General features: G+C 45.0%; 1 protein-coding gene across 1 annotated transcript in view; it reads left to right on the plus strand.

Annotated features, from left to right (window-relative positions):
- Nucleotides 1–323: 323 nt before the first annotated feature.
- LOC138960381 (protein singed-like) overlaps nucleotides 324–13089 on the plus strand; it is a 41661-nt gene continuing 28895 nt past the window's right edge. The window contains exon 1 of the mRNA XM_070332277.1: nucleotides 324–1325. Within this exon, the coding sequence (XP_070188378.1) occupies nucleotides 485–1325 (841 nt within the window). The 5' untranslated portion in view covers nucleotides 324–484. The remainder of the gene's footprint in view (nucleotides 1326–13089) is intronic.

Consider the following 13089-nt stretch of genomic DNA (forward strand, 5'->3'; position numbering starts at 1 on the left):
TTCTCGCTGTGGCAGACGATTTAGATTGAGGGAAAGTTTCCAGTGCCATAAAAAAAACACCGCAGGATTTGTTTATATTGCAAACACATCAACAGGGAAGTCTTCCTACTTCAACTATTCTTTGATAACCCTCACGTGATTTGTTTACAGCAGCTTCGAGCCTTCACACACGCGGCCAGTTGAGACAGCACAAAGAGAAACATTGTCAGGCGCACAGTCAAAGGGGAGCGACTTGCCACAGCCAATCAATACGCGGCTTCTTTCTTAGTTATTTTTGTCGTCCAATCAGCGTAGTCGTTAGCAGCCCACGAACCGGCGAGAATAAGCGTGCTACTCGTGTATCGTCTGCTCGCTCACAGATGGGGAGAGAGGAGGACACCGGATCAGTTTGTGTCGTCTGAAACCGTGAAACGTCTGCGCGAAGAAGGCAGGTCCTGAATTGTGGAACATTTTTCGAAGCGTTGTAAAGCCTGTATTGCAGAAAATGATGGCGGTCAACGGAGTAAACGGCGTGAACAAAACCGAAACTGGCTGGAAAGTCGGCTTGATTAACTATGCCCAGAAATACCTTACAGCGGAATCTTTCGGCTGCAAGATCAATGTGTCTGGCACCGCCCTGAAGAAAAAGCAGACGTTCACTTTGGTGCAAGACCCCGTGGAAGAGGTGGTGTACATCAAGAGCCACCTGGGCCGCTATCTGTCGGCGGACAAGTACGGCAACGTGACGTGCGAGGCGGAGGAAGCGGACCAGACGGAGAAGTTCTCCGTGGAGTACGACAAGAACTCCTCCGGGCGCTGGGCATTCCGCAACGTGGTGCACCACAACTACCTGGGCGGCACGGAAGACAACCTCAAGTGCTTTGCCAAGGCCATTACTGACCAGGAGCTGTGGACCGTGCAGTTGTCCATCCACCCGCAGGTGCACCTCCGCAACGTCAACAGGAAGAGGTACGCCCACGTCTGTGACGACCAGCTGCAGGTAACTGAGACCATCCCCTGGGGGGACAAGGCTCTGCTGTTCCTGGACTTTGTGGACGGGCGGTATGCTCTCAAGACCTTCGACAACCGCTACCTGCAAACCAGCGGCGAGCTGTCCGAGCAGCTCTCGGATACGGCCAAGTTTACCCTGGAGATCAGGTCGGGTCAGAGCGGGGGGCTGGCGTTCCGCGACTGTAACGGATGTTACCTGACGGGCGTGGGTGCCACGGCCACAATGAAGGGCCGCAACAAGACGGTGGGCAAGGACGAGCTGTTCACCCTGGAGGATACCCACCCGCAGGTCGTTCTCTTCGCCTACAACGGCAAGAAGGTCTCCGTCAAGCAAGGTAAGAAGAGCGTACTTTTTTTTCGTCTGGGTATACTTTTTTTGCTGTTTGTTTTGCTTGGTTACGTGTGTGTGTCTGTCCGTCTGTCTGTCTGTCTTGTTTTGTCTGTCTGTCTGTCTGCAATGGAGGTCTCCCTATTGACGTCATCACTTCGTGCGCACCGGGGCTTGGAGGGCAAGAAGCCACCACGCCGCTTAGCGAAAACATGGAAGCGTGGTGCCGATCGCGAAGTTTCGCTGCGGCGATTCCGTATTTGCGTCGACGATTTGGTTAAAATTCATTCAAGATGGTGAATACTTGTTGCATAATCGGTTGCACAAGCCGAAGCAACAAGGAAAATGCTCTTGCATTTTTCAGAATTCCGAAAGTCGACGCTGGAGGAAGACACCGAGATTTACTCAACAGCAGTATTAATTTTGCTAATGATTGAAACACCGATTCACTCGCTTTTTGACTGAAATGTGCAGTTTGAAACAAGATTCAACACTGCTTATGTTAATGCCATAGCTTTTTGACTCAAGTGTGTGCCTTAATCAATGCTGGTTAGCATGTCTGTATAGTTTATTGACAAGTGTGTGATTTAAAACAGAAACAAAACTGTTTATGTGGATGCCAAACCTGAAACACAGTATTGATTTGACTTGTGTACAGTATCTGTATGACTTGTGCTGGCTGGCATGAGTGTAGTTCCTTTTTTTGCTTCCTGGCTCAAGTGTGTATAATTCAAAGCATTTTCAAGACTCAACACTATTCCTTATTTGATTTTGAGATCTGATGCGAAGTGTGTGTGTGTACAGTTCTTTTCTTTTTTTGTCAGTTTTTATATGTAAACAGTTACCGTTCATTGATTGGAAACACTAATTCACTCATTGTCAGACATGTGATTTTTGACTGAAGTGTGCAATTTGAAACAGATTCAACACTGCATATGTTGATGCCATAGCTTTTTGACTGAAGTGTGCAATTTGAAACAGATTCAACACTGCTTATGTTGATGCCATAGCTTTTTGACTCCAAGTGTGTGCCTTAATCAGTGCTGGTTAGCATGTCTGTACAGTTTATGCTTTTTTTTATTGAAGCATGTGATTTTAGTAAGAACTAATAAATACATTGTTGTTGCAGTAACGTTTTTGTTCTTAAGACTTTTTTTTTAAGCTTGCGTGTGTCTTATCTGAGACATTTCTTAATTGTGAAGAATCTGGTGAGTGATTGTCAGAATGAGTGTGTATCTGTGTAATGGCTCCTTTGTTTAGTCAACAAAGTTAATATGTTGAGCCCAGCTGTCCTAAACGGAAAAATATGTGTCTGGTTTGTCTCAAAACAGTAACGTTTCACAAAATTGAACAAAACTGTTGAAAACACACCTACTGGAGCTAACAAAGGCAGAGATTAGGTACAAATCAAAAGTAATGTGTTAAATATCACACTCACACCAGCTTCACATTCACAGAGTGACAGATTGGTAAAAATTAAAATACATATAATGTGTTCAACGCTTTATTTAACTGAACTGTCATTGTCAACATATATATATAAAAATTAAAAACAAAAAACACGTAACACTGAATTCAGGGAAATTTTTAGTTACTGTCTTCAGCAGCACTAAAGTAAAAAGAAATAGAAAAAAGAAAAAACAAAAACAAAAAAACACACACACATTACACATTTACAGGTTCACAATAAATGTTCTAAGGTAATATCAAAGTAAGCACTAAAGCAGACACCAGACTTGATCCCAAAAAGGAAAAAAGAATCGCTTCTCCAAACATAAACATACAAAGTTAGAAATACCATTTCTCGAATAACAATGAAATGAAAACTCACACACACTGAAGCAGAAATAATAGGTAATCTAAAACTAAAGAGCTTCACACATAAACATACAAAGTTAGAAATAGAACTACAAGTTCTTGAATAATAACAAAATGAAAACTCATGCACACACACTGAAGCAGAAATTATATGTAGTCTGAAACTAAAGAGCTTCGGTCAATTTCTCCAAGTATCGCACTTTAGCAACGTCACTCAATGATGTAATGTACTTCTCTTTTGGCTGGTCGACCGTTTTTGTTCCTGATTTTGACATTATTCAATTAAAACACTCCCGAATCATCGAGCGGCGCACTGACACTACTAGCCGTTCCGCTTCTTGCCCTCCAACCCATTTCTGCGTATCACGTGACACCGCTCCGAAGTACGCAAAAGGGAGACCTCCATAGTGCAAAAGAAACACAAAGAAATGACAGATGGAGATAGAGCATAGAGGTGCATGCTTTTTAGGTGCATGCTTTTTAAGCACTGGACTGACATATTTCTCACAGTGGAATTTGATAAAATGATACAAGATACAAGATACAAGATACAAGAAATTTTATTGTCCTCATCAATACAAGGAAATTTGGCATGTGTGTGGCAAGACATAATACACTGATACATAGACATTTACAAAGCAACAACTGAAGTTCAATATCAACACACCCTTACGCACACATACCCACTACTTCAGACACACAGGCTACATGTGCCCCTCGGACGTACGCAACCCACAATTCACCCAGCCATACAACTCCACATGCACTTATTCATGCAGCACTCTAGCGCCCGGCCATGCACAACTCACACACTGGAACCCTCGTACGGCTACATATGACACCCGCACAAACATTACAGCCTCAAACATCGTACTAAATCTACAACTAACAAGCATACATCCACTATCAAACACCGAATACATCATCACACATTACATCATAACATATTGCATTATAACACACGCACAAACATTACAACATCAAACATCGTACTATAATCTACAACTAACAAACAATCATACACTATCAAACACCAAATATATCATCGTACATTAAATTACATCATACCCCCCCACCCCACCATACATTCACAATCGACACAGAATACATCATCATACATATACATTACATCATAACCCCCATACATGCGCAATCAACACATAGTACATCATCATACATTACATTACAACATAACCCCCCCCCCATCATACAAAGTAAACAGACGTCAACATTCCACTCTTACCCCCCCCCCCCCCCCCCCCCCCGCCAATCACACGTCCTCTACTCTACCATCGCTCACACCTACTAAACATCACCCATAGTCCTCCAAGTCACAGTTCACAGCACTCATTGTCCTTCCGCAGTCACAGTTCACATCACCCATAGTCCTCACATCACAGTTCACATCACCCATAGTCCTCACAGTCACATTTTACAGCACTCAAGTCTATCTAGCATACTGTCACATTCATATTGATGAAAAGAGTCATGGCATAAAAGAATAATTATCAAAGACAGCAGTAAACATGACCCTAGGATGTGTGTCTGTCGGCCACACTCAGTGGGCTTCATTCCGGCTTGACAGCTGCGTGTTGCATGATAACGGCCAACGCGGATAAGACTTGCCCGAGTACTTCCTTGTTCCAGTGGCATCAGCCTAGTGTTGCCCATCTGTGTCCGCAATTGATGTCTACAGCTAATCAGCATGCAGTCATAGACGGTAATAGAATCATCAGCCGCAAGGGATTATAGACGCCCGCGCTTACGCATTCTCACACAAGCGGCAAACGTGCACGTGCATCACACTAGCAGATAGGGAGCTAATTTCAGCAGACTTCCATAGCGCCTTGGGAGTGACAGCTGCGGCTGCAGCACACTCGTTCAGTTCACAGCTTGTCTTTGTTTGCCAAACATCACGGCCAAAGCATTCGCTCTTATTGCAATTATTGGGATCGTATTTTCCGCTTTGGCCAATAACCAGCTATAACATAATAGTGCTTTGACAAAGACGATCATTTCAGCCAGATCCTAGCTTTCTGAACTAGTCTCGTGTGCTTTACGGTGGATAATTGGACTGGGTAGTTTATTATTCGATCATCTAAATCACTTCTTGCACGAAAACGAGTTCTCTATTTGTTGCTATAGAATGTCATCCTTGTGTCACTGTGTGTTCGTATTGCTCACCATGTTATTTATCATGTAGGAGTCGAAAGCGGTTATTCAGATTTGTGACACAGGAAGGTTGAAGGTTCAAACTGGTTCAAAGAACTCGAGAATGTTGGCACAAAAGCGTGTGTGTGTGAGAGAGAGAGAGAGAGAGAGAGAGAGAGAGAGAGAGAGAGAGAGAGAGAGAGAGAGAGAGAGAGAGAGAGAGAGAGAGAGAGAGAGGGCACTTTTAAGTTAATTTCTGTCTCATTATACACACTTTATGTTTAGTTGTGGTTTTTTGTAAGCTCAACACTTCTAATTATAGGCTAAGTTTGGGAGCCTCATTCAGTCGTATCAGAAAAAAATCAAGAAACCACGTTTCCAGACTATTATTGATTGGAGAACAAAAAAGTTGGAATGATCCCTTCTATTAAACGCCGCCACAAGGCTGTCAAAGGAAGTATGAGTCACACCCGGTGCGACGCTGGGTGCAGACACACATCATGAGGCAGGCGACAGAAAGAAAGAGAGAGAGAGAGAGAGAGAGAGAGAGAGAGAGAGAGAGAGACAGAGAGAAACAGAGAGAAGGGGATAGAGAGAGAGAGAGAGACAGAGAGAGAGAGAGAGAGAGAGAGAGAGAGAGAGAGAGAGAGTGTTAGTTCTAGCTGTGTGACACTGGCAGGCACTGTGATGGGCAAGCAGAGAGGGTGGTGAAGATGGCGATAAAATGACCTTGATAACTCCGGAGTGCCAGACCTCGGAGTGTCTGCTGCACGGTGTGTTGCCACTGATGAGATAACCTCATGACTCACTGATTTCTACCGGCCACAGGCACTGGAACCTCTGTGAAGTCAATGTGGATAGCTTTATTGGGACCTCTGTGAGGTCAAAGTGGATAGCTTTATTGGGACCTCTGTGAGGTCAAAGTGGATAGCTTTATTGGGACCTCTGTGAAGTCAATGTGGATAGCTTTATTGGGACCTCTGTGAGGTCAAAGTGGATAGCTTTATTGGGACCTCAATATTTGGTCACTTCATTGACCTCGGTATCGTTTCAGCGTCGTTCGCATCTCAGTACCGTTCGCATCTCAGTACCGTTCGCATCTCAGTACCGTTCGCATCTCAGTACCGTTTCAATATCCTTGTATGTCAGGTCTCACCAGCACCATCCCCAGCACAATTTATGCTATGTTAGCACCTAAACACTGTGTCAGTTTTATTTGCAAAAATCAGCACTTTGTCTGCTTCGTCTGGGCCTACATCTTATCACTGTTTCAGTTGTAGAACACTCGCAAGATCTCCCACTGTATCACTATCAGCTTTATTTTACATTTCACGTGTGTCAGCATTGTTCATGCCTCGGCACTAGTGTTAGATGTACTGACTCTTTCCTACTACTATGTCAGTGCTGTAGGTAGTATTGCCCACCCTGGTAGTATTGCCCACCCTGGTAGTATTGTGGGCCCACCCTGGTAGTATTGCCCACCCTGGTAGTATTGCCCACCCTGGTAGTATTGCCCACCCTGGTAGTATTGCCCACCCTGGTAGTATTGCCCACCCCAGGGCCGGACTAGGCGAAGAGGAGGGGGGGGGTTGCCAGTGGTGGCCCAGGGGTATGTCCCCCCCTGGCAGCAGGGGCGGATCAGTTCATTTTATGGGTGGGTTTTTTTCAAAAGTATATTGTGAAGATATGGGTGTGAAGGCGCGAAGCGCCGAGCCGACGGCGCGAAGCGTCTAGCTATCTAGGGGGGTCCGGAGGCATGCCCCCCCGGAACATTTTGAAAAAAAGGATGCAAAATGGTGCAATCTGGTGCATTCTGAGGATGATCATTACCAGTTTCAGGCAGCAGATTTTGTCACTGATTAATACCCCAAAAATTGAAACTCAATGTAAAATAAAGAAATGCATACCTCATTCAATATTTTTATTTTTTGGCTGGGGGGGGGGGGTCCGGAAACCCTAGAACACCCCCCCCCCCCCCTCGTTGTGGTGGTCAGGGGGCGAAGCCCCCTGAAGCTGATGGGTAGGTCATATTCTGATAGGAAAATGGTCGCTCCTTGCATGAAACGGCATGAAATAAGCAATAATAAAAAAAATTAAATAAGTAAGGTACATGTTTAGGCTAGGGGGGGGGGTTGCGCAACCCCCATAACCCCCCCGGTAGTCCGGCCCTGCACCCTTTCTATGTCTCTTTTCCTTTTGACATGAGAGTCTCAGAGATGCTGTTACTTTGTATCAGTCACTCTCCCGTCATTTGTTAGCATGAAAGATCGATACACGAAGAAGGCGTCTGCTGAGATCATCTTCACTCAGGTTGACTCTGTTGTATTGGGCTTCGCGGTTAGGACTCTGGGTGCCGTACTCGAACGTGTAGGGCAAAATCAGCTAGCTTGCTGGCAGCATCAACATTTGGATTTTCAGAAAAAGTGGAGTGATACAGTAGCAAAACAGCATTTGGCCGATCTGTCCATTCTGCATTGGAACCAATTTAGTGCTAGTTAGGTTACTAGGTCTCGTTGACGCACCATTGGGATTCGTGAATGGACATTTGGCACGTGTACTTCTCACCAGAACCTTTCTTCTCTGTGCATTGACGCGTCCAACTACTACACGACAGCGTTGAAATGTAATAAATGCAAATAAAGCCCTTTTCAAACGCTTCCGCTGCCTGTAGTTCAGCATCTCTCTGCCTCGGAAAGCCCTGCCCCCTCTGCTGTTATTCTGCTCTGTTTAGAATGACAACATATCGATTTATTTTCACTTCTTGTCCGCGCCAGTTCCTTTTTCACCGTTTGGTGTCCATTCCGTGTGTGAGAGAAGAGGGGGCTTTCTTTTTCTTGGCTCGGGTTCAACTAGCTTGACCCCGCTTATGCCAGTAAGGGTCATAAACCGAGGTCATTTGCGCCTTCTGAGTTATCGTTATGTTCTTTCTTTCGATTTCTGGAGGGCTGAAATATATGTGCAAAGTAAAATGTAATAGTGCGGCGGCCGTGATTTTTCGACCCAGTTTCTTTGTGCGCTGTCCAAAATGAGTAAAAACGTGGGCAATAAGAATAAACTGTGCAGGATGTCATGAACTAAATCACACCATATACCGTGGTTGCACAGGCAAATCTGTCCGAAGCGGTTGCACCAGAGACTATAGAGTATACATCTATAGTCTCTGGTTGCACCCTTATTTTTCTGTCCGAAGGGAGACACGCGACGTAAGTTTCTGCACAAAATCACCTGTAATTCCTCACAAATGACATTTCATCACAAAACTACCGTTTTTACTTTGGCCTGAGGTGTCATAGCATCATATCATCGATTTGTTTCATTGCTTCAATGTGTTTGTGAACGTTGGCCTTCAGGTATTTACACATTTCAAGCGCATTATGTGCACATTTTGACTTTCCGCAGTTACTAGGGAAATTCAAGCACATGAGAAAAGCTACACGCGATTGTAATGTGATCTATGGTCATTTCTTGACATCTGGGTCAGATGGTATGATTTAAAGTGGTGCAGGAGCGTCATATTGCTGCCATTACACGACTGTTCGTGGGGTATTCCTTGGCGGTGTCAGTTATTTGTCCTCGTCTGATCGTCAGTGAAGCTGGGTGTTCTTCCTTTCGCACGTTTTGTCTTGGACAGCATTTTTTGTTTTTTCGCTGGCTTTGCTTTGGAGAGCATTCGCTGTTTTCCTTTTCTTATGCCTGTTTTGCTTATTCTAATCACGTGCATGTCTGTGGGCTGGAACTGAGCAGCTGTGAAAGAAAAAGGGGTAACCCTATCTCGTAGTTTTCAGCATCAGTGAGATAGCTGCAACTCGCGTCTGTCAGAACGGGCACTTGGGTCAGGCCGTCTCCTCTTTCACTTCCTTCTGTCGTTGGATTTTCTCTGATGAAGGCCTGTGTGTGTTGTGAATTCAGTGCTGCTCATAGACATAAAAAGCTGCTTCTGCTGGTGATGCTGCGGGTGATGCTTGAGAGGCGGCAAAGAATGTCTGTGTGCTCTTTGAACGCCTTGACAAATTCCTGTGTACTGAGATCCGTGCATCCGTCTCCACACAGACACGAACCCCGGGACACACACGACTTAGAGACGGAGGCAAACACAGACAAGACAGTTTCGGACATACATACACACAGACAGACAGAGGCTCTGTGTGTCTGGTTCTGTTTGTGTGTCTCGGCTTGGCTCTCTCTCTCTCTCTCTCTCTCTCTCTCTCTCTCTCTCTCTCTCTCTCTCTCTCTCTTCACACACACACACACACACACAGATCAAGAGCACTACCCAAAAGAGCATTGTGGCTCGATCAATTTTATCAATCGCGAAAGGGAAATACTACCCCCGAAAAAACCGGCCCCCTTCCCTTTTAGTTTTACCACTCGTTAGTGGCGAACATCGGCAGGAATTTTTCTCCTGGAGAGACCGCAACTTGCAAAAAACAGACTTGCGTTCACAGTTACATCTTAGCCCAAAATGGCACTTTGCCTACTGCATTTTGCAGGAAGCTCACACATGACTGTGACTGTTTTCCTGCGGCTCTCCTAAAAACGTAGCGGCATGCAAAAACTGATATCTTCTTCGGCAGCGGGACGCAGCCACCACATCTCGTCGTGAAAAAAAGGCCGTGGGAAAAGGAACGCAGCGGGCAATACCGGAAAGTCTCTGCTGCTTCTACTGTCATTTTCGGACCAGTGTTTGTATACAGACCTTGGCAAGGGGTGGAGAGGAGGGGGGAGGTGGGTGGTGAGGTTGTGTGTGTATGTATCTGGGGGGGGGGAGAGGGTTAAGATAAGCTGTTGATGGTATACGTAACACTGTATTTGTCATCGATGTTCAGCCAAGCGCGACGACCACAGAGATATAGAATTCTATATCTCTGTGGCGACGACCTTTCAGAGGTCAGGTTTGGTCAGGTGTGATCCCCCCTCCCCCCTTATTTTTTTTGTACGAGTGTTTGTATAAAGATATTGGCAAGAGGAGGGTGGGGGTGGGTGGGATAAGGAGATGTAAGACAAGCAGCTGATGGTATACACGCTGGTCTCAAACGACGTCACCGATGTACAGCCAAGCGCGAAGGCCTCACCGTGACAATCAATCAATCAATCAAACAATATGAGGCTTATATCGCGCGTATTCTGTGGGTACAGTTCTAAGCGCAGGGATTTATCCCCCCCCCCCCCCCCCCCCCAACCTAATAATATACCTATCTTTTCTTCCTGTTCTTTTCCTCTTTTCTCGCAAGAGTTTAACTGGTGTTTGTGAGCAAGCCTCCACCACTCACACCTGGATGAGATTACACTTGTTACCTATTTGTCATACACACTATCTTTGGCATGACTGACTGATTTTCTGAGAATACCTGCTGACTCGGAAGTTCCTCAACCGGCTTCCCTGTTCTTTTCCATCAGTTTACGTATGTCCTTACTTCACTGTTCTTTTCCATCAGTTAACGTATGCCCTTACTTCACTGTTCTTTTCCAGTTAACTTCTTCTTCTTCATCACCTGCCTGTGTCAGATACACTTTTATTAGTTCAACATGACTGATGTTTTGAGAATTCCTGCTGACTCAAAATTTAACAGCCGGTGTGACGATTTCATCTTTCGCCGTGGTCATATTTCGATTCTCGGCCTCGTTGATCTAGTATCTTCTCTTCTTGTCGTTCGCTGTTAGATCGTCAGTCCGGACTGCAGGGCGAAACGTGCTGTCCTCTCCAAGTCCTCTTTGGGGCCGTATAGCATTTTTTGTAGCGCTGTCTCCTCTGGCCAGGTGGTGTCCCTCAGAGCACTGTGGTATGGATGGACAAGCCTGCAGGATGTGCTCTGCTGTCTGATTCTTGCCACACGGACATAGGGGGGAGGGAACTAGCTTCAGCTTTGTGGCCATATGATGGTTTAGTCTGTTATGTCCAGTGCGGAGTCTGAGTAGGACGACTTGTTCTTCACGTTGGAGCAGGTGGTAGTCATCTTTCTCCGCTCTGGTTTTCCTCTTGATCTAGTATAAACTCCACACTGAACAAAACAAAAAAACTTCGATTGTACTGATGAGCGACTATGTGTACCTTACATTCATGGGGCCAAATTTGTCCAACCAATTTGTTTGTATTTAACTTAGAAATTTGATTCATCCTAAAATGTTTCCCTTCTTATTCAAGGGACGTAACCACTCGGTACACGTTTTCGAAGAAATCGATTTTGGGGGTGAAATCTATTAAATTTCACCACCAATTTTCTTCACATGCAAGAAACTGACATGCTTTTCGTCCATAAATAATTTCACTTCTTAATTTTACCAGGAAACATTTCAGTCTTGAGTATGTATCGAGGGGGAAATTTATATGAACACGGGCGAAAGATGAAATCGTCACACCGGGTAGAGACCCATATTAGGACATCAGTTTAGATAGGCCCATTATCACTTCCCTCTCCTTTAGTCGCTACGAGGGGTTCACTAGTCCGAGGGTTCACTAGTCCGAGGGTTCACTATAGACGCTTGAACAAAGGATATTCAATTTGATTTGTTTTTATTGTGTGTGTGTGTATGTGTGCGTGGATGTGCGTGTGTTTTTCACTGCTGTGGGAACCAAATCGAAGAATATTCTCATGAAAACACTGAGTTGTTTTCATTCAAAAAGATAATGTGGTGTTTTATATTTTGACTGAAGAAATCTCAGACTATTTCCCCCAAGAAACTTAGTTATTTATATTTTGACTGAAGAAAGGATATTACATTTATCAGGATACCGCCCCGACTGGACAATTACGTGATCGAACTGCCTACAGTTTTTAGTCATATGTGACCCTCCACCACGGAATGAGTCGCATGTCACCTCGCGCGGTTCTGCGCCAGGCTTCATATAAGTCCGGGGAGTGTCTGGTAACAGTGTGAGGGTCACCTTAGTCACAGGCTTATAACTCAAACAGTTTTCGCTCTTTTCTAAAACGGTTTTCACCACTAGATAGAGCATACAAAACTCTGTGGGAAAATGTAAAAATATGAAAATCATAATAATGTGACATGTGACTCATTCCGTGGTGGAGGGTCACATATTATATAGCACCTCGGGTTTCCTTTTGTCCGTGAGGGTCAATTAGTTTTCCCACCGACCTGTATTATGGAGAGGATCGAGCCTGGGTTGTACTACAGCCTCACACATAATTTCATTGAAATCGGTTCTCAAACATCGGATATCTATTTGCGGACAGACAGACACACACACACTGACACACACACACACACACACACACACACACACACAGACACAGTGAAACCTATATACCGCCTTTTAAGGGGCGGTATAATAACTGGAAAATCAAGCGTCTATAGTGAACCCTCGGACTAGTGAACCCTCGGACTAGTGAACCCTCGGACTAGTAGCTACATGTAACTTCTTTTTTCTTGTCCTTGACCTTTTCCTTGTTGTTTTCTTTGTTGTTGTTGTTTTTGCTGCTCTTCTTCTTCTTACCGTCGTCATCGTCGTCATTTTCTTCATGTTTCGGGCAAACTCAGGTGACGAAATCATCAAACGGCTTTCATTCAACACTGAATTCGAACTTGGCTCGCTGAGCAGTCCTGTGGTGACCGAGACCTTCCTTGCTTGCTAGCTACAATGAAGCCTTTTCTGGCCTCTCTCTCTGATTTTTCCCCCTATCTCTGTTCTTTCAGCTCTTTAAATCCCTTCCGTCGTTTTTTCTAATTCTTCATTAAGGTGTTGCATTGAGGACAACACACGTTCCTTGACTTTACATCCCTTGTCCACATTGAGGCCCGCCAGCTGTCGCAACAGTCGCGATGGGGGCCGTGCCAAAACAAGT

Source organism: Littorina saxatilis, linkage group LG2 (assembly GCF_037325665.1).
Source record: "Littorina saxatilis isolate snail1 linkage group LG2, US_GU_Lsax_2.0, whole genome shotgun sequence".
NCBI lineage: Eukaryota > Metazoa > Mollusca > Gastropoda > Littorinimorpha > Littorinidae > Littorina > Littorina saxatilis.